Source organism: Alternaria ethzedia, assembly GCF_023757985.1.
Source record: "Alternaria ethzedia strain BMP 0044 chromosome Unknown scaffold_4, whole genome shotgun sequence".
Classification (NCBI taxonomy): Eukaryota; Fungi; Ascomycota; class Dothideomycetes; order Pleosporales; family Pleosporaceae; genus Alternaria; species Alternaria ethzedia.
In genome coordinates, this window is record NW_026056197.1 from 1,677,032 (window position 1) to 1,697,271 (window position 20,240).

The following is a 20,240-nucleotide window of genomic DNA, read 5'->3' on the forward strand; positions in this document are numbered from 1 at the left end:
CAACATAGGGGACCTCGCCACAATTCTTTGCCGGCTATCACCAGCCCAAGCATCCTCCATCCGCTCGCTGAAGATCCAGTGGGCGACCGCGCTGTTAGCAGTGCAGGAGTACATGGACTTAACTTGGGCATCTGGGATAGATCCAGGATCAGTCAGAGCAGCATTGTGTATGCTGTGTAAACTGGAGGAAGTGGTCGTGGACTGGGCGGGGAAGAGGCGGATCTTTCTTAATAAAAAGAGGGTGGAAGAAGCGCTGAATGCGTTGTGTGGTAGGGAGATTGTTGTTTCGTTTGAAAGGGGCGGGGAAGAGTATCAAGAGGTTGTGCAGCGTGCGGGAACCGTACAGCAGAGGAAACGAATGGAGCGAGCGGACACGGCGATGGAATGGTCGGCGCGTGCTTGGGATGCTTGAGGGTGAGAGGGAGGTGCGCGGGAGGGTGGAGATGGAGAGTTGAGAACAATGTGCTCATGCACTTTGACATGATAACTATGGCTGCAGTTGTTCGTCTAGTGAACTGTATTCCTACTCTGGATAGCAACGCATGTACATGTTGCTATACGTTTGATGAACGTCTCTCTTCCCTGGAACCTCGGAATGCATGGCGATGTTAACAGAGAGTGGGACGGGTTTGAAGTAGTAGCTGATAGCTTGACTATTACGATTAATAGTACAATGCTCCTCACATGCTCAGCATATGCGCTTTCCTTCCTAGTTCGTAGCAGGTGTTTAGAAGTGTAGGGGTTAGTATTACGCAAGGGTAGCCCCGCCAGCAAAAGATAAGGCCCGCAAGCACAACCAGGCTGCAAGGAAAATGGCAAAAAAAGGTGAGAGATCACTAGTCCTGGTGGGGCTGGAAGAGCTGTTAGTAAAGGAAATCGAATCACGGTTGTCTGGAAATCACGTACTTCGAACCCACGGCATCCGCATAACCTGAGATGAGGTCATAAGAGTCTGACGAATCTTATAAGAACGGCGCGCTACCACTGCGCCACAGGACTTTGTTGTCCCTGGACTTGTTTTTGGACATTTTTCAAATTGAAACGTTTATGATGTAGATATGCTTGCAGGCGAGTGCTGGCTGCAGCCGGTACTCAACAATCGGGATCGTTGTACATCGCACAGATATCATAGGCGGGGCAATGCAAACGTCGGTGAGTGATGACACAAAGAACGCCGCTAGCTGGTGGGGTGGCTGGTGCCCGCACGCGTGAGGGGATCGGCCAACCACATCCGCTTAGTTGGACCGTGAGACATCTACCACGGTGCTCCCTTCCGCGTTCTCTGCTTCACAACTATCGCCATCACTCACCTGTCGGATACATTCGTTACTCATATCCTGAGAGAAGCCTTCCATTGAGTAAGTCATGATTTCAATCCTTCATCGATCCGTAGACACCCTTCCAAGGTTCTATCCACGTGGCGGGTGTCCGAGGTCGTTGCTTCTCTGAGTGTATGATGCTCGACATTGGCCAAAGGCAAAAGCTGCATGCACTCTTCAATCAATGATCTGCTTTATGATCTGATGATCTTGTTCCTCCCTAGCATCTCATGGTCGGCTCTACGCCATACGTGGTATCCGTACAGCTACATCTACACCGCTTCCAAGCGTCTCCAACACGGGACGATCCTATATCTCAACACAATGGTTGAAAACCTAAATATGAGAAGAAGTCTATTCTGAGCACCCGACTAACATGCTCCAAAGATACCTTCTCTTGAGGCCAACACCAGCATGACGATCAGAGCCTCCAAGTTCACACCCGAGGTGCTACTCGAAGCGCCACGCCGCTCCGGAGGTGTCCCAAACTCTGATGCATCAAAAGTCGTATACGCGGTTTCGACATACAGCTTTGCTGAACATTCGAAGAAATCCGAGATTCGCGTTCTGGATGCCGCAAGTCAACAAACCAGTCTCGTGACAGATGATGCATCCTTCAGCGAGCCTTCGTGGCTTGACGATGAGACTGTATTATTGCTAAAGTCGAATGATGATGGCACCACGAAGATGGTTGTTGGCTCTCCATACAACTTCGAGAAGACGTAGGTTCAGTACTCCCCATATGAGTGTGCGACTGCTAAACGACTCTCAGCAAACATACTGCTGTACATATCGACGGTCCAGTAAGCGACGCCAAGATCTATGCCCTCGGTGATGATACTTTCGGTTTCGCTGTGGTCGGTAAGGCGAAGCCAGATGGTACGCTGTTCAACCCCGAGCTGGCCGAGAAGCCACATTCCTCGGGCAAACTTTACAAGTCCGGATTTGTTCGCCATTGGGATCATTACGTGACGGAGAACCGGAACGCTATTTGGCTTGGCAAGTTCATCTTGAAGAAGTCGGAGAAATCCCAAGATACAGGTGCCAACCCTGGGTATCCTCTGATAAATGCGCTAAAGGGAACGGAGTTGGAGTCGCCGATCGAGCCTTTCGGTGGAAAGGATCATTTCGACATATCCAAGTATGGCCTGGTCTTCACAGCGAAAGATCCTGGCCTGAACCCTGCGACACACACGAAGACCAACATCTACGTTTCCGCGTCTGAAACATTCTGGGATGATCTTCACTTCAAGGACCAGCCACAAATTCAAAATGTATCCATCGAAGGCTTCGAGGGTGCCAGCACATCTCCTGTCTGGTCGAACTCGCGTGGCATGATCGCTTTCCTCTCTATGAAGACTGATGGCTACGAGTCAGACAAGAACCAACCCTTCATTATCCACGATTACAAGAAACCTTCAGAGGTCACCCTACTCTACGGATCTGAAGACGGCAAGGGTAAATGGGACCGAAGCCCACAGTCAATATCTTGGAGCCCTGACGACTGGCGCCTTTACTTCACTGCTGAATCACGTGGGCGTGGAAACCTATACAGTGCCGGACCTCCTAAGCCTGGCGGCGAGAAGGAGCCTCTGCCATCACTACTAGTTCTGGGTGGGACCATCGGCTCAGTACAGGTGCTCAAGAATGGCGATCTTTTCTTGGCTTCCACCAGCTTGATCGAGAACTCTCTCTACTCACTGGTCCCGCTAAGCACGCAAAGCAAAGACACCGCCGTCTACGATCTTCCCATCGACGATCGGCCATACGACTCCGACCCTGATCATCTGACAACCAAGTATATCTCTTCAAATACTCGCTCTGGATCCATGTTCGGTCTGTCGCGCCACCAGATAGACGAACTCTATTGGGATGGGGCTGCATCCGGTACCAGGGTCCACGCCTGGGTTATAAAGCCCAGCAACTTTTCGTCCAGCAAAACATACCCCCTCGCTTACCTCATCCACGGTGGACCGCAGGGTGCATGGACGGATGGATGGAGTACGCGTTGGAACCCTGCAGTATTCGCAGAGCAAGGCTACGTTGTCATTTGCCCAAACCCTACTGGAAGTACGTAAAGCTCATACAGTAGAACTTGAAGTAGATGTATACTAACCTCATCTCTAGGCACATCCTACGGACAAGCTTTCACAGATGCGATCCAAGGCCAGTGGGGCGGTCTGCCGTATGAAGACCTCGTGTTGGGCTTCGACTACATAAAGCACAATGTCAGCTACGTCGACACGAAGCGAGCCGTGGCCCTCGGCGCCTCCTACGGCGGGTACATGATGAACTGGATCCAAGGACACCCTCTCGGCCGCGAGTTCAAAGCTCTAGTAACCCACGACGGCGTCTTCAGCATGTCCGGCCAGATGGCGTCTGAGGAGCTGTACTTCCCCTTCCACGACATCAAGGGAACGCTTTGGAATAACCCCGAGAATTGGGCCAAGTGGGACCCGTCCAGGTTTACCGAGAACTGGGCTACGCCTCAGTTGGTCATACACTCGGAACTGGATTACAGGCTCACCATCAGTGAGGGACTGGCAGCGTTCAATGTGCTGCAGTGCAAAGGAATTGAGAGTCAGTTCTTGACCTTTCCGGATGAGAACCATTGGGTGCTGAAACCGGAGAATGGGCTCATGTGGCATACGGTTGTGTTGGATTGGATCAATAAGCATGTGGGATTGAAGACGTACACTGAGGCTCGGAAGGCGGGAACCACCGACTAGTATTTCGGTAGTGAGCTTTTGCCATATAGCACGTCCATATGCATTAATGGGTTCGTCATCGCCATGTGTATGGTTTCGTTATCTTGACCGTCCACACTAAATCTCTTATTTTTAGTGACTGATCCATCTGAGAGTGAAGCAATAAGCAGATGAAAATAAATGCATGTGTTCAAAGTTTTGGTACAAGTCAAGACGCGCTCGCATTGTAGCGCGTAAGTAGCGTGAGGCTGCTCTTATCGATAAGGATCCTGGATTATTTTCTCGGGCATCGCGACGGCTCGAACTTTTCCTTAGCACGCAGCTCGTCACCCACCACAACAAGGGCAACAAAATCCACCGCCCTCCAATCTAAACGAGACTCTTCCGCGATCCGAAATCAGCTGACAGATCGCGTGCGCCACCCAAACCACACCCGCTATCGAACTAGAGGCGGCGACGCCTGCGGAGCTCTCAAGATGCCGAAGAAAGCCATCGACTCCCGCATACCGGCCCTGATCCGCAATGGCGCCCAGGAAAAGAAGCGCAGCTTCTTCGTAGTGGTCGGCGATCGCCAAAAGGACGTCATCGTCAACCTCTACCACATTCTGCTGAACGTGGACGTCAAGTTGAACAAGTCGGTGCTGTGGGCATACAAGAACAAGCTGCTGGGATTCTCAAGTCACCGCAAGAAGCGCGAGAAGAAGATCAAGAACGAACTCAAGCGCGGCATCCGCGATGTCGACACCGAAGACCCGTTCGAACTATTCGTCTCGACGCAGAACATCCGATATGTCTACTACAAGGAAACCGACAAGATTCTGGGTAACACATACGGCATGTGTATCCTGCAGGATTTCGAAGCGCTTACGCCGAACCTACTCGCGAGGACAATCGAGACAGTCGAGGGTGGAGGATTGGTCATATTGCTGCTCAAGGGTATGAGCAGCTTGAAGCAGCTGTACACAATGTCCATGGATATCCACTCGAGGTATCGGACGGAGGCACATAGCGACGTGGTAGCGCGCTTCAACGAGCGCTTCCTGCTGTCACTCGGGAAATGCGACAGCTGCTTGGTTGTCGACGATGAGCTGAATGTGCTCCCCATTTCAGGCGGAAAGCATGTGAAGCAGCTGCCCCCACCGGACCTAGAGCTAGAAGGCAAGACACCGAAGGCGAAAGAGCTGGCAGAGATTAAGGAGTCGTTGGCAGACTCGCCTCCTACGGGAGATCTTGTCAAGCTTGCGAAGACTGTAGACCAGGCCAAGGCTCTTCTGACATTCGTGGAAGCCATCGTCGAGAAGACGCTTCGCAGCACTGTTACCCTCACAGCAGCTCGTGGACGAGGAAAATCAGCAGCTCTTGGTGTCGCAGTGGCAGCAGCAGTAGCGCATGGATACAGCAACATCTACATCACATCGCCCAGTCCGGAGAACTTGAAGACACTGTTCGAGTTTATCCTCAAGGGATTCGATTCGCTAAACTACGCAGATCACCAGGACTACACCATTATGCAATCGACACAGCCCGATCAGAACAAAGCCATCGTACGAATCGAATTACATCGACAGCACCGACAGGTTATCCAGTACATCAGGCCCGAAGACTCGCACGTCTTGGGACAAGCAGAGCTTCTGGTGATTGACGAGGCTGCGGCAATCCCTTTGCCTCTCGTGCGGAAATTGATGGGTCCCTACCTAGTCTTCATGGCTTCGACCATCAACGGTTACGAAGGAACCGGTCGTTCGCTGTCCTTGAAGCTGATTCAGCAACTTCGCGAACAGTCGCGAGGTAAAGGAAACAACGGCTCGACTCATGTGGTTGACCGTTCGACTGGAAAGGAGACAAAGGATGGCAATGAGACCTCCATGACTGGCCGATCACTCCGGGAGATTACGCTGTCAGAACCCATTCGATACGCTCAAGGCGACTCTGTGGAGCGATGGATGAACGATCTTCTATGTCTGGATGCAACACTACCCCGTAGGACGAACACGCAAGGATGCCCGCACCCTGACAAATGCCAACTTCTTCACGTCAATCGGGATACCCTCTTTTCCTACAACCCTGCTGCCGAGAAGTTCCTGCAGAAGATGATGGCGCTGTATGTGGCTAGCCACTACAAGAACACACCCAACGATCTCCAGCTCATGTCGGATGCGCCCGCCCATCAGCTCTTCGTGCTCACTGGGCCCACAGAAGAGAACAAGCTCCCTGAGCCTCTTTGTGTGATCCAAGTAGCGCTCGAAGGTCAGATCAGCAGGGAGAGTGTAATGAACAGTCTGAGCAGAGGACAGCGTGCAGGCGGTGATCTCATTCCCTGGATCGTATCGCAGCAGTTCCAGGACGAGAACTTTGCAAGTCTTTCCGGAGCTCGCATTGTGCGGATAGCAACCAACCCGGAGTACGTCAAGATGGGCTACGGATCGAAGGCGTTACAGCTTCTGGTAGACTTCTACGATGGCAAGCTCGCCAGCTTGTCGGAATCTGAGCCTCAGGAGGTGGAACAGATGCGCAGAGTGACAGAGGAAGACTTGGAGAACACGTCGCTCCTACAGGATAACGTCAAGATCCGGGAAGCCAACGAGATGCCTCCGCTATTTGCCCGACTACAGGAGCTGAGGTCACCAAAGCTCGATTATGTCGGTGTGTCGTATGGCCTTACATCGCAGCTTCACAAGTTCTGGAAACGCGCATCATTCGTCCCAGTCTACCTACGACAAACACCCAACGATCTCACTGGAGAACACACATGCATTATGTTGCGTTCGCTCGAGACGACCTCATCCGATGGCAGCTGGGTCGCCGCATTCGCCAAGGACTTCCAGAAGCGCTTCCTCTCCCTCCTTTCCTACCAATTCCGCTCTTTCCCTTCCATCACCTCTTTGTCAATAGAAGAGTCCGCATCAGCAGGATCCAAGTTAGACGCCGATTTAGCCGCAAAACCCATCAGCAAGGCCGAACTAGACGCGCTCTTCACACCGTTCGATCTCAAGCGTCTGGACTCATACGCGAACAACATGCTCGACTACCACGTTATCCTCGACATGTTGCCTCCCATCGCTACTCTCTACTTTACCGGCCGTCTCAAGGGCCAAGTCAAGCTCAGCGGTATTCAAACTGCACTGCTCCTCGCCATTGGTCTGCAACGCAAAGAGTTCTCCGACGTGGAGAAAGAGCTCAATCTCAACTCCAGCCAGTTGATGGCCATGTTCGTCAAGATTGTACGAAAGGCCGCCACAGCATTCCGCAGCATAGTCGAAGGTGCAGTCGAAGAAACCATGCCCGACGCTATGGAAGTTGAAGAGAATGGTGCTAGCGGTGAAGCTGCCGAGGATGCCCACCGCTTTATACCGCTCGAGAAGGACCTACAAGAGGAACTCAGGGAGGGTGGCGATGAGTTCCTGGCTGAGGATAAGGAGAGGCAAAGGAGCATGATTGATGCTCTACCTCTGCACAAGTAAGTTTCTCAGATTCCACAGTAATACATGAACGGCCACTAACTTTTTACCTACAGATACGAAATTGGCGCCGGAGCCGCTGACTGGGAAGACGCCGAGCGCGCCGTCAGCAATGCCGCCAAGAAGGGTGGAGCAGGCAGCATGACCGTCGCCGTCAAGACAGGCGAGAAGAAGAGGAAAGTCGGTGAGGCCGTCGAGGAAGCATACAAGGAAGCCGAGAAGTTCAAGGAAGGCGCTGCGAAGAAAAGCAAGAAGCACAAGTCTAGCAAGAAGGCTTGATCGATCGGAAATATCACGCTGCGTATGCATGGTAAAAGGAGTTCTTAACCTGGCGTTATCAATCTAGTTTGGGGAAAATCCAGTGCTTTATACTTGAAGTAGTAAGGGTAGTCAGTCAATCAGTCTCCAATGTAGACCTAACCATTGCTTCAATTGACCCGATGATCTCACTATCTGTATGCGTCTAACCCTCTCTACTCGACCCTATCAAACCAGACCGAAACGAAAAAGAAGATTATAATATTATATACGCATAATAGTTGTAGTATTGAAAGAGTCGCGCCCAAGAATCGCTAGTACCAGCAAATCTGCAAAATATAAAGAACAGATTCGAAATGATTCAATCATGGAGGTGGGGATATCATACGCGTAACAACGAACAATATGGAAAATGGATATGGCCTCTTCTTCAATCCTTGCCCCATACATTCCCCCTTGTAATCTTATAACAAATAAGAGTCAGATAGTTAATCTCCTCACGGTCTTCGTACAGATGGAAGGGCGATAACACCATGCCCCCTTGTTCTTACACAACATCTGCGCTCATGTTCTAAAACGCGTCTTCATTAGGGCAGGCCGTAACATCATGACCCTCGCTCTCGCACAGCGCGCACCATTTATCCGGATCAGCGATAGCAGCGCCTTTGGGAGGTACAAGGTCGGAGTTTGACGCATTGAACGAGGGGGTAGGCAGAGGAGACGTGGGCGCATTGCCTGGTGGTTTCGAGGGGCTGAGAGCAGAAGGGCGGGCGCCAGCGGAAGAGACGGAGAGGCCGCGGAGGCCTTCGATGACGACGTCCTTGCCGCTTCGTAGACCGTCGTCTTGGGGGTAGGACGAGGCGTCTCCGCCCATGGCGGAGCAGTTTAGGATGTCGTGGCCACCTGTTTCGCAGATTTCGCACCAGAGGAGGCTGCTGTTGGCGGAGGAGCGGCCGTCGGACTCTGGCATTACGGAGAGTGCGGGGGGCGCATCGCGGCGGGTTTGCTGTGGTGGTTCGCGCCAGTTTACGACGGTGTCTTTTGAGTCGCGCTCTGATGGCTTTTCTTGGGTCGCCGTGTGTTCAGACAGGCCGTTGCTGATGACGCTTTCGCGCTGCTCTGCGAGGCCGAGCTGCCTCTTTAGCTTCTCGAGCTCACGTTCTAGCTCTTCTTCCCTGTATGCCTTGCGTTCCACAAGACCGCGGAGTTCTTCCTTCTCGCGCTCGAGACGTTCTGCGTTTGCTTTGGCGCTCTGGAGCTCTTCGGCATCGACATTGGACGCTTGTCGCGATAATGGTGAGCGGACACGGTCATCTCCTCCACCAGAGCTCAAGGAATGGATGATGGCCTTGAGACCTCGAATCTCGTCATCGCGCTGCTCGACCTCTCTTTGCCCTGGTGTGTGGGGTGCGTCGACCATTGCACCGGCACCCTTGAGAGCAGCAGCGGCCTTTTCGCGTTCGCGACGGAGTTCAGATCTGCCTCGCTCGACTTCGCCCCGCAAGAATTCGACTTCTCCTCGGGCCTCTGCTTCGCCTCTCCGCGCATCCTCTAGACCTTCTTCTAATTCTTGGACAAGCTCTTCTAGTTGTTTCAACTGCATCGCTACAGTCTCGACGTCTTCGCTGCGGGACGCATATTCCCGTAGCTCTTCTTGTAACTCTTCCACCTTCTTTTCGTATACGCGTTCGGTTTCGGTGCTGGCGAGCTCTAGGGTATCGATGGTGCTGCGGAAATCGGATCGATGTGCGTCGAACTCGGATGTGAGCATGGCGATCTTATCGTTCTTCTCCCTAAGAAGTGCTCGTAGTTGCGCTACATCAGTAGGCTCGCTGCTGCCGTGCGCCGAACCCATATCCAACCCGTCTTCTGGTATCAGGCTTTGGATCTCTGACAGACTCGCTTCCATTTCGCTCAGCGACGCAGCCTGCTCCTTAAGCTGCTTCTCGCGTTCGTCCAGTAGCGCCTGGAGCCGCTGTACTTCTTCGTTGGGTTGCGAGCCGAGGCGCGAACCAGGCCTTTTATACTTGTAACTAGCCATGGAGTCATTGCTGGTCCGCGCTGCGCCGACTGGGGTTGTCTCATTGTCCTCGTCGATGGTGTCTTGGTGGCCGAGACGAGAACTACTTCGCGAGTAGGGTCGTTGGGGGCCAGGTGTGCGTGGTTTCTGTGGGAGAGGGGCTCTGGGTGCAGGGCTGGCGTAACGAGGAGGCGCTGGACTCGCGAATCGCGGGGGCGCGCCGATTGCGCTCTTGGAGAAGCCAGAGGGTGTAAGTCCGCCGCTCCTTCCCGGTGTTGGACCGGTACCAAGGCTGCCTTTTCGGAGAGGAGACTCGGGTCTGTATGATGGTCTGGCTTGGGGCGGCCGCTTGGGACTAGGCGCGCGGGCTCCGGGCCCGACAGACTGTGAGAACTGTGGCTTCGGCATCGAGGGGGTATTAGGGCTGAAGCTCGGCTTCTCCATGGTGGAAAGACTGAAGTTGTTATGGTATGAAGGCGTGGTCGGCTCAGGTGCGAAGTCCGACGAGTCGGCTGAGACCCGTTTCTGAGCGCGATGGACGGGCAGGAAGATGCCAGAGCCGGGAACAGACGTATCGAAGTACTGTGTGCTGTAGATAAGTCAGTATGCGCGCATACGTATCGAGTGTTGTGTGTGCGTACCCATCGACAGCGCCGTCGTTCTTGCCCCGCGCTGCATACTCCCTGTTCAGTTCGACGCCCGCGAAGACGCCCTGCTTGCCCCGGATGCTGCCAACAAACTTGACGACACCGACCATGCCGCCGGGGACGTCGACCGTGTCGCCGACATCAATATCTTTCCCGTCTGCGCCCATCCTGTTCGATGGCGAGCCTCCAGCGCCGACTAATGCGGATAGCGATGCTTGCCGTGCGATGTTGCGGCTGGCGTTCAGCGAGAGATTGGGCGAGGAAGCAGTGGGGTGGAGTGCAGGGCGCGCTCCAAGACGCCTGGGAGTGTGCGGGTACGCCATACCGGACGGCTCGTTGACAGGGTCGACCTGTTTGGAGTAGCACAGGGCAGGTTGGACGGTGTTTGTTTTGATGCGATGGTACCGCAGGGGTTGGACTGCCAACGTAGCGGCGACTGACGAGCATGATTAATTAACCGATCGCTACCCAATCCATCTGCACCAGAACGTCAGGGGAAACGTCCCTCCTTTTCTACGCGCAGCCCCTCTTTTCACTTCAACGCTGCTTCGAATAACATCTCTCATTCTCGACGTCGCAACTGAAATGCAGCAGTATGTCATACAAGCTGTGGTACGCGACGGTAGCGCGCAGATCCTTGTGCATTGGGACCGACAAAAAGCAATCAATCCCGTGCCAATGACAGCATGCAGCCGTCCTCTGCCTCGCGACAAACAGTCCTTCATCTGCGTATACTAGACAATGCTACTGCTTGTTTGAAGCATAGGGGGTTTCGCAACATGTGAATTGACGTTCCCATATCCGGCTGCCTGAACTATTGGACCATGCTAGTATCACCAGCCATTATTGACGATACTATTGATATCCCAAAGTCTGCCGACGCCACAAAAGCACCATCAAGTCGCGTACTTAGTCTCCGATGACCAAACCATGTCCTTGCTTTATCGACGCGAAGAGACCAAGCCCTGCATAAGCAGTGAACGCAAACGCGTGGGCACGTGAGGAGGAGCGGGAGCGGGGGAGGCCGTCAGATTCCCGGCTGCCTCCCGATCGCCTGCTAGAGGCCTGGAATACCTAACACGTGTGAAGACAGGAAAGCTCTTTGGTATTGTGTTGGAACGAGCAGTTTCAAGGTTGCAATCAGCCTGACGCTCCCATATCTACTTAAACTACAGATGTGGTAAACACATGGATTTAGTCATTGAGACTGCGTATCTAGACACTACATGGAAAACAGCAGCTTCCCAACAACATGCATCTGCAATCTTCTTCACAAACACTTCAAACTCCAAAAGGTGTAAAATCCCATCCGCATCGACTCAGCTACCCGCGGAGTCGCCGCAGTTCCCGACTCGCCGACCGAGCGCCTTTCCCCATGTTCCATAATTGCCTCGGCTCACGCCTCGGTGATGGTCAACCGCGCCAACTACATCACTGCTCGCGCGCCCACACCATGTTTACTCAACAGCCGCTCTCACCATGGCCGGCAACGTGCGACAACCAATCGACATTGCGTCGCTAGAGCGCTACATCACCGCCAATGTGCCCGAGATCAAAGTTCCACTGGATGTGAAGCAGGTACGCTGTTCGAAGTCGGGAAGAGCTGGCCATGTTCGCTGGAGATGAAAGCTAACAAATGGAAAGTTCGGTTATGGACAATCGAATCCGACGTACCAGTTGACGGATAAAGATGGCAAGAAATATGTTATGAGGAAGAAGCCCCCGGGTCAACTGCTGTCAAAGGTATGCTGAGGCTCTTCAATCGAGACAGTTGGTCGTTATAGCTAACACAAAGCTTTGTAGACTGCGCACAGAGTCGACCGCGAGTACAGAATCATCCACGCACTCGAAAAGACCGATGTTCCCATCCCGCGCGCACTATGTCTTTGCCAGGACCAGGACGTCATTGGCACCGACTTCTACATCATGGACTTCCTCGACGGGCGTATCTTCGAAGATCCCGCGATTCCAGGCGTAACAGCTGAAGAACGCACCAAGATGTATGGCCTCTCAAAACCTCATGAGAATTGACGACAGTACTAATGCATAGCCTCCAGGTGGCACTCCGCCATAACCACGCTCGCGAAATTCCATCGCGTATCCCCCGCGTCTGTCAACCTCGCCTCCTACGGCAAGAACTCTGGCTTCTACAACCGCCAAATTGCAACCTTCGATACGATCTCCAAATCGCAAGGGGCGGCTAAAGACAAGGAGACTGGGGAGCCAGTAGGCAAGATACCGCATCAAGACGACATGGTAGCCTTCTTCAAAGACCCAAAGACGCAGCCCAAGGACCGCGCAACCTTTGTCCACGGCGACTACAAGATCGACAACGTCGTTTTCCACAAGACAGAACCTAGAGTGATCGGCATCCTAGACTGGGAAATGAGCACGATCGGCCACCCGCTGTCTGATCTGAACAACGTTCTCGCGCCCTACGTGACAGCATCGGATGAAACGGCCATGTCAATCGGGCGCGCGCACAAGGGTTTCCAACCCGGGGCTACACCTGGTCTACCTACGCGAGAGCAACTGATTGCGTGGTACTCTGAAGTTGCAGGCTGGGATCCGCGACCGGACTTCGTTTGGGGCGACGCTTTCAGTACGTACAGGAGCGCCATCATCATGCAGGGAATTGCTGCACGGTATGCATTGAGACAGGCGAGTAGCGAGCAGGCGCAGTCGTATGGGGCTATGATGAAGCCCTATGCGGAGATTGCATGGGGTCTTGTGCAGAAGATTAACAGAGGGGCGAAAGCGAAGCTATAGCGTTCCGATCTGTGTAAGTTGTTCGTCAGTAAATCAAATTCCAAATGCACTTGAGTTCTTTTGTGGAAATCGTGATGTTGGAGCTGTAAAGGTGGGTTGTTGATTCTCTGACTCTGAAGATAGTAATGGCCGGGCGCCGTTGCACTTTTCTCTACCAGATTCTTTTATCGAGATCCAAGCCTCTCCTTGCCCAATTTGCCCAGCTGGTATCATGTGGGTACAGTATCGTCCTGTAGATATGAAAATGTCAATATAGATGTTCCGCAAATATCCTCCGTAACAGTAGTGCTCCGGATGAGCGGGCGTAGAAAGGGGCCCGGTGAGGCATACCCGTAAGTGTTCGCGCCTCAAACGCCCATGCGCCTTATAATGCCCGGATTCTGTCCATCTGCCTCGCTCTTGCTCTCTTTCGATGTACCACGGGCACTGTGTTACTCGTTGCTTGCGCGTTTGATTCTCTATCGTCCGATCTTGGGTACGTCCTGGTTGATGCGGTCGAGCGCCTGCGCCTTGGTTAGCTTTGATTTCTTGCCTCTCAAATATGGGATTCCATACTTCGAGCATGACCACGGCATTTCCTCTGATGACGACCATGCCGATGCGCACCTTCTCGCCGCCAGCCTTCTCTTCCAGCGCTTCGTCAAGTACAATGTTTAGGTAGACCTGCGGTGTGTTAGCTCGATCCAGAGGTAACAGGGAAAGAGTACGTACGTCGTAACCACGGAGGATACCCATGACTTTGCGGCTGCCATTGAGCTGGACGAGAACGCGCTTCTCGAGGTACTTTACAAGGTTAGGTTCTGGAAGCTTGCGTCTGCGTAGCTCACTCACCTTCTTGAGTTCTGGCTGTGCTTGAGGCATCTTGACGGTAGTAGACTGTTTTGAGCTCAAATGTGGCGGTTCAGGTTCCTGGTGACGGCTTCGGGTGGCTTCGCTCGTGTGGGTCGGTCGTGAGCTGGAGACGCGCGTGGTGTTCACGAGCAAGAGCAGCGCTGCGCATGGTGGGATAGCTCCGTGGATTTTGCGGAGGGCCCGTGCGTAGGCGGCAGCCACGACATGTGCGCGCGCATGCTATCTTCTGCTCTACTACTCAACATCCCTTTCTGACAAAGGAACTTTTAACACAAACATCCTCACGATGAAGCGATCCGGTTCCAACCGCGTTGCACGCAAGATTGGCAGCTACGACGACGACGCATCCACCGACAGCGCAAACAACTCGCCGAGCGAAGTACAGAAGCCCACAGGTCAGTCACCAATTGTCGCGATTGCCAGCCTTTCTGACGTTGGGGAAACTCACAGCGAATCTCTCCAGGCCTTGTTGAAAGCTGGCGACTTAGGTGGCTCCGTACTAACTGGCCGTGTAGTCGTCAAGCGGCCAACGATTGGTAAAGCGAAGAAGCGTTCTTCCCTACGAGTGTCTTTTGGCCCAGGCGAAGACGCGAACGATGGCGACGACTCGAGCGACGCAGCCGTTGTGACCCCAAAGAAGGCGAACCTCAGTCGCATAGCCCTGGAGAAGAGTGCGCAACTGCGGGCACGCTCACCTCTCGTACCTGAAGCCGCTCGCCCGACCGAATACAGCAAGGACTACATAGCAGAACTGCGAAACTCGACGCCGTCAACACCCCGCGACCTGAATACTTCCGCTGAAGATGAAGAGGAGACGCAGGCCCTAGATATCGCATCGAAATTCGGTCCTGTCGCATCGCTCGAGACGTCATCCGCAATCCCTACAGAAGCCGAGATTCGAGAGAAGAAGGCGCGAAGAAGACGTTTGGCACACGAAGAGAACGCTCTTGACGACGAAGACCGCGCGTGGGCATCTGACGACCAGGGAGAAGACGAGTTTAGACAGCACAGGAACGAGATTTCTCTTCGGCCAAAAGACAAATACGGAGAAACGCGTCTCATACACGAAGATGAGGACATCGCCGAAGGTTTCGACGATTTTGTCGAAGATGGCAAGATATCGCTCGGTCGCAAGTCAGAGAAAGAAGCGCGACGAAGACGGCGCGCGGAAATGGCAGAACTCATCAACGACGCCGAAGGCGGTTCGGGCGACGACGGGACGGACGACTCGGACGAAGAGAGGAATACGGCTTTCGCCGCAGCTCAAGCCCGCGCAGGACGATACGGCCAGAAGGTCGAAGACGAGGAAGATGGCACAAAGACTCCACCACGCATTACGCCCCTTCCAGACCTAGACGAAGTCCTCGAAGGCCTCACGATCGACATACAGACAAAGCAGCAGAGGAAGAACATGATCCTGCAGAAACTACAAGACCTTAAGGACGACAAGGTTAGAATTGAGGAGCGCAAGAAGTACCTCCAGGAACAACTGCAGAAGACAGGCGATGAGTACGAGAAGCTGCGCCAGGAGTCAGGGCTTCCGGCGTTACCCGCAATTGGCGTTGAAGGAGGCCGCTTGATCACAGAGAGAGGGTTGGACAGTCTGGGCACCACGCCTTTGGCTGGTACTACACCCGTAGCCGGTAGATCTAGCGACGACTCTGATGATGAGTAGCGTTTGTTAGAATTGGAGTATCTAGCTCCGGCATGGAAATGCTGGGCCAGCCGTATAGTAATACTATGGACATGGTTCATGAATGTGTATGAACGCTCCCGTAACGCCTGAATTCCGCATTCGTATAATACAAGAGCCTAAAAGCTCAACGTTGATCGTATCCGTAAACTCCCATTCGTATGCAACATCTCCTCCATGCCCGTGACAGACCCCGCGCATGCTCATTTGTTCTCATCCAACTCCTTCCACACCTTCTGTATCTTCTCCCTCTTCTCCTTGGCCGCCTCGCGATTCTGCTTCGTCCGCTCGAGTCGCAGGCCGCGCAGGCACATGTTGACTTTGTATTTCGCGTCGGTGCAGTTCCCTGTTACTTTCCAGATGAAGCCGCGGTTATGGCATTCTTCTAGCGCGGCGACGACGTCTGCGCAGTCTGGTGGGTGGGTGTTAGAAGGTGTGCGCTGTGGGCTGCGTGGAGGGGGAGGGGTGGCGCACTCTTTTGGACTTCTTCGGTGTGTAGATGGGGATGCATTGTGGGCTTGTGCGGGAGGTGGTGGTTGGGAGGATAGACGGTGCGAGGTTTGGGAGACTTGGAGAAGAGGGTGGTGGTGCTGGGCTCGATCGGACGGGTACTTGGAAATGTTGAAGTTGCCGACGAATCGAATCGTTGAAGATCTCGTGAACTGCGTCCGAGCGCGCGCCTTCACTCGGAGCCACTTTGTGTCGAACGCGTGAAGACTCGCGAGACCTTTTAGAAATTACTCAGCCACTTCCATTCTCTGTTCTCTATCCAAGATCAGCAACTATCCGACTTCGTACCTACATAGTACGCATAGAATCAAGAATCTTCTCTCCCCCGAGTTCCCCGCAACCACCGCCGACTCCTCACCACCGGGCACACGTCAAAAAGTCACATCGTCAGTATGGCATCCCAGCAGCAGCTGAAGAAGCAACAAGGTTAGTGGTCATATTGATTAATCTTTTCGCCCTCGCTGAACCAAAACAGAGCTACAGACGACATATCAAAACTACAAGGTAAGAACGGTTCACAAAGGCGTGAATGCTTAATTGACCTTTTCGAAGAATACACTCCAAACAATTGCCTCAAAGATTGGCGACATCGAGCAAGAGACAGAAGAGCACAAGTAAGTTGCATAGCACCATCACTACGAAGCCACACCCGGCGATCGTTCAAACCTTCCCACACCGCTCGTCCCTTGCATCAGCCTTGCATTGCTCCATGACTTGATAGTTCCAATATCTCACACCGCTTCATGTTCCCATTACAACATAATCAATACTGACAGACACCAGACTCGTATTGGAGACGTTGCAACCATTGTCAGGAGACCGGAAATGCTTCCGTATGATCAACGGTGTCTTGACCGAGCGAACGGTCAAGGACGTTGTGCCGATCCTGCAGACCAACTCCGATGGTCTTAAGCAGGCTCTGGAAGAGCTAGTCAAGCAGTACAAGTTGAAGCAAGATGAGATGGAGAAGTGGAAGGTACGTCATCAGTTACACTTGGATCTCACACAGCGTTGACCCCGGCTTCTATTTCGATATCATGTAACTGACTTCCCTTACAGAAGAAGAACAATGTCCAAGTTGTCCAACAGCCAGGGCAGTAGAAGATACCAGTGATGCAGCAACCCTTTGACAGGATGGGCACACGGCATATGCTGGGAGCCACATGAGATGACGCAGACGAGTACGGCAGCGATGTCTCCGGTGACTGGAAACGGGGTAGATGGATCGGGACCCTGGCAAAGCTTTCTGCGTGTTCCGAGACGGAGTATACAGACGTAATAGGGTCTCTCCGGTTTCCGATCTTTGCACAGCAGGCCACGACAGAACAGCACAGCCTCTTGATGTCAACGAAAGGCTTGCCGGTGAATGAGGTCTATATCGATCGTGTACTATACCTCCCACAAATTACGAGAATCTTGCAATGTCACGATTGAACAAGCCACGACAGACCCGGGTCGCTGGGCTTTCAGCTACCATCCTACCAATGATGCCGCACATGCAGCCTGAAAGACCCCACAAGCTCGAACTACGTATGTGTCTGCATGAAGTGACTGATTCAGGACTGCACCGTTGTCCCGGCACGTGCTCCCAGCCCCAGGGGTCTCTGCAAGATGCGTTGTCCAGTCGGCTCCCACTCAAAGCAACGCACTGATCTGCACCATCTCACCCATGAAAACGGACACGTAGCTCATAGGCTACCAGCAAAGTCTTCACAGAGAATGACGAACGGTCCGGGGGTCGAGTCGTTAGTGGCTGACTTGAACGTCATCTCGTGTTGGCTTAGTGAAGCTGGAGCAAGGCTGTATGCAACATGCGCGAGAGCCCAACGAACAGCGAAGACTACTGACGTCGACGACGGCCTGGGATGATGCTAGAAGAGGCTTGGACAACACACGTTCTCGCTGGATGTCATCTGTGGCTGCAGTGGTGAAGACGCGGCAGAGATATGGACGTGGGGTGGTGTTGGTAGGGCTGCCGAATGAGCTGCTGATGCGACTCGCATACAGGATCGCCAGCTAGCTCAAGGAGTCTGCAGTAGTAGGCCAGGTTCCGAACAGACGGTATGCCGGTGCTATGACCGGTCCGAATATTGAAGCACACGCACGGTATTGTAGAAAGCTGCGCGTTGGAAAGCGAATGCGGCGCAATGTTGCTAGGCATGATGTGAGAGGGGAGCTGGTTCGGCACGGGCCGGGATTGGTGCGGGCGGCCGAATTTCTCTTCATTCTCACCATTCGATTCGCCCATCGAGGTAAATCCCCAATCCACCATCTCTCCGCGCACCAACGCTATCGCGCGTCCAAGCTCCATCGTCCCCCATCTTCTCCTCGCGCTCCTATTGGCAGGCGCGTCGTCAACTGCTCCAACGTCGCGACGTCAAGTCTCGATTGACAACTGCCACGCCTAACTGCGCCCGAATAACGCCCTGATTCAAGCCGGTCCGCCTGCATATCGTCCCACCGCTACTCGCAAGACACGGTCTGTGAATCGCCAGTGTCGCACGCGGTATCGTGCCCGCCGCCCGTAGCACACCAACTCCGCCGTGTGTCGCGACTGCCCCGATCGCGGTCGCGCCTGCCACTGTCGCAAAGCGCCCCTGCCAGCTCCATCGTGGGTGCGACGCCAGCATCGCAGGTAGCCCCGGGCGTCACCACGAGCCGTAGTTCACTCAGCGCTCCCTTGCGCCGTGCTCTCCGCTGTCGCAGCTCCCCACGTACGTTAGCTGCATCCCAAGCTGGCCGCTGCATGCCACTAACCGCTTCCTTCGCCAGGCCTCTCGTTACACCACTGACCGCAGGTTGCATACTCGGCCGCCAAGTTGTCCCGTCGTTTCTCCCAGTGACGTGGTCGCCAACGAAATAGTCGCCAGCGCATACGCTTCCGAGCAGGCAACCGATAATATGTCGGCCTCTCCCCCAAAGCAGGAGGGTGTGGAACCAGTCCAGTCGCCTGACGAAGAACAGCCCATGGACAGGAACACAGAGGAGAACACAGCTCAGATAGGTTACGAATTCGAGGTCAAGGAGCAAGACCGATGGCTTCCAATCGCCAATGGTACGTCTATTTCCCTTGCTGCCTCCCGCTGTTTTGATTTGCGCACCGTTTCGCTCCCATCTGCACGTCGACGGATTGCTCCAACGGGCGTCTCTGGATGCCGACAGTTCCTCGACTCGCGCGTCTCTGCGTCGAATCACCGCAACTCGGCAGCCACTCAGGTCTGCCGTGTGCCTGGAAAACGGCCGGCGTGCAGCCTGCGAAATGTCGTCCTCTTCTCCACACTCGTCCCTTTCCCCGCCCCTTTCGACGCCAAAGAGCACAAACGCGAATAGCAGCACGGCTTCGGATGCTAACATACGTAACTTTGCTCCAGTCGCGCGAATCATGAAGATGGCGCTGCCCGAAAACGCCAAGATCGCCAAAGAGGCGAAAGAATGCATGCAGGAGTGCGTGAGCGAGTTCATCTCCTTCATCACCAGCGAGGGTATGTCTCACTCCAGCCCTGTTCAAGACCGCCACTGACTCTGCTGCCAGCCTCCGAAAAGTGCCAACAGGAGAAGCGCAAAACCGTCAATGGCGAGGACATCCTCTTCGCCATGACGTCGCTCGGTTTCGAGAACTACTCGGAAGCCCTCAAGATCTACCTGTCCAGGTATCGCGAAGTAAGCTGCCAACTTTTCCTATACCCCCTTTGTCCTTCTTTTGTTGCCTACTATTTGGCCGAAACGTTTATCTGAACTATTGGTATTGATTGGTGGTACGAGACCCTCCTCGCAAATCAGAACAAACCACCCACTGGGCAGTTCGGTTCCGCAGGGCCCGGTGGGCCCGGTGCAGGTCCCGAGAATCAGCAACATGTACTGAGCGGCGACTCCGAAATGACCGAAGACGGCACAGCCTTTGGCTACACGGTCCACAACGGGAACGGAAACGAGTACTAGGTGTCTCGGGCTCTGGCGATCAGCGAGGAACGAGAAGAGGAGGGAGACGATTGCAACAAGCAGAAGC

At 53.8% G+C, this 20,240-nt stretch overlaps 9 protein-coding genes and 1 non-coding gene across 10 annotated transcripts; 6 read left to right on the plus strand and 4 right to left on the minus strand.

Annotated features, from left to right (window-relative positions):
* Window positions 1-884: 884 nt before the first annotated feature.
* J4E87_002688 lies at window positions 885-993 on the minus strand. The gene has a single exon. It is a non-coding gene; the product is annotated as a tRNA-Ile (tRNA).
* Window positions 994-2,061: 1,068 nt separating this feature from the next.
* Window positions 2,062-4,048, plus strand: J4E87_002689 (uncharacterized protein; the record flags this gene model as incomplete). Its single annotated transcript, XM_049374324.1, has 3 exons — window positions 2,062-2,065; window positions 2,124-3,389; window positions 3,447-4,048. 3 exons carry the CDS (start codon window positions 2,062-2,064, stop codon window positions 4,046-4,048), a joined length of 1,872 nt encoding a protein of 623 aa, XP_049236464.1.
* Window positions 4,049-4,503: 455 nt separating this feature from the next.
* Window positions 4,504-7,764, plus strand: KRE33 (killer toxin resistant protein; the record flags this gene model as incomplete). Its single annotated transcript, XM_049374325.1, has 2 exons — window positions 4,504-7,484; window positions 7,542-7,764. 2 exons carry the CDS (start codon window positions 4,504-4,506, stop codon window positions 7,762-7,764), a joined length of 3,204 nt encoding a protein of 1,067 aa, XP_049236465.1.
* Window positions 7,765-8,314: 550 nt separating this feature from the next.
* Window positions 8,315-10,577, minus strand: J4E87_002691 (uncharacterized protein; the record flags this gene model as incomplete). Its single annotated transcript, XM_049374326.1, has 2 exons — window positions 8,315-10,352; window positions 10,405-10,577. The coding sequence occupies 2 exons, from the start codon at window positions 10,575-10,577 to the stop codon at window positions 8,315-8,317; spliced, it is 2,211 nt and encodes a 736-aa protein (XP_049236466.1).
* A 1,312-nt stretch (window positions 10,578-11,889) lies between these two features.
* Window positions 11,890-13,179, plus strand: J4E87_002692 (uncharacterized protein; the record flags this gene model as incomplete). Its single annotated transcript, XM_049374327.1, has 4 exons — window positions 11,890-11,988; window positions 12,055-12,153; window positions 12,214-12,410; window positions 12,468-13,179. The coding sequence occupies 4 exons, from the start codon at window positions 11,890-11,892 to the stop codon at window positions 13,177-13,179; spliced, it is 1,107 nt and encodes a 368-aa protein (XP_049236467.1).
* A 458-nt stretch (window positions 13,180-13,637) lies between these two features.
* SMG1 (Serine/threonine-protein kinase smg1) lies at window positions 13,638-14,040 on the minus strand (the record flags this gene model as incomplete). Its single annotated transcript, XM_049374328.1, has 3 exons — window positions 13,638-13,682; window positions 13,735-13,842; window positions 13,891-14,040. 3 exons carry the CDS (start codon window positions 14,038-14,040, stop codon window positions 13,638-13,640), a joined length of 303 nt encoding a protein of 100 aa, XP_049236468.1.
* Window positions 14,041-14,317: 277 nt separating this feature from the next.
* On the plus strand, window positions 14,318-15,706 carry J4E87_002694 (uncharacterized protein; the record flags this gene model as incomplete). Its single annotated transcript, XM_049374329.1, has 1 exon — window positions 14,318-15,706. One exon carries the CDS (start codon window positions 14,318-14,320, stop codon window positions 15,704-15,706), a length of 1,389 nt encoding a protein of 462 aa, XP_049236469.1.
* A 221-nt stretch (window positions 15,707-15,927) lies between these two features.
* Window positions 15,928-16,235, minus strand: J4E87_002695 (uncharacterized protein; the record flags this gene model as incomplete). Its single annotated transcript, XM_049374330.1, has 2 exons — window positions 15,928-16,136; window positions 16,199-16,235. 2 exons carry the CDS (start codon window positions 16,233-16,235, stop codon window positions 15,928-15,930), a joined length of 246 nt encoding a protein of 81 aa, XP_049236470.1.
* A 391-nt stretch (window positions 16,236-16,626) lies between these two features.
* J4E87_002696 (uncharacterized protein) lies at window positions 16,627-17,335 on the plus strand (the record flags this gene model as incomplete). Its single annotated transcript, XM_049374331.1, has 5 exons — window positions 16,627-16,660; window positions 16,710-16,738; window positions 16,814-16,848; window positions 17,018-17,210; window positions 17,294-17,335. The coding sequence occupies 5 exons, from the start codon at window positions 16,627-16,629 to the stop codon at window positions 17,333-17,335; spliced, it is 333 nt and encodes a 110-aa protein (XP_049236471.1).
* A 1,800-nt stretch (window positions 17,336-19,135) lies between these two features.
* NFYB1 (Nuclear transcription factor Y subunit B-1) lies at window positions 19,136-20,173 on the plus strand (the record flags this gene model as incomplete). Its single annotated transcript, XM_049374332.1, has 4 exons — window positions 19,136-19,289; window positions 19,606-19,716; window positions 19,767-19,894; window positions 19,997-20,173. 4 exons carry the CDS (start codon window positions 19,136-19,138, stop codon window positions 20,171-20,173), a joined length of 570 nt encoding a protein of 189 aa, XP_049236472.1.
* Window positions 20,174-20,240: the final 67 nt, after the last annotated feature.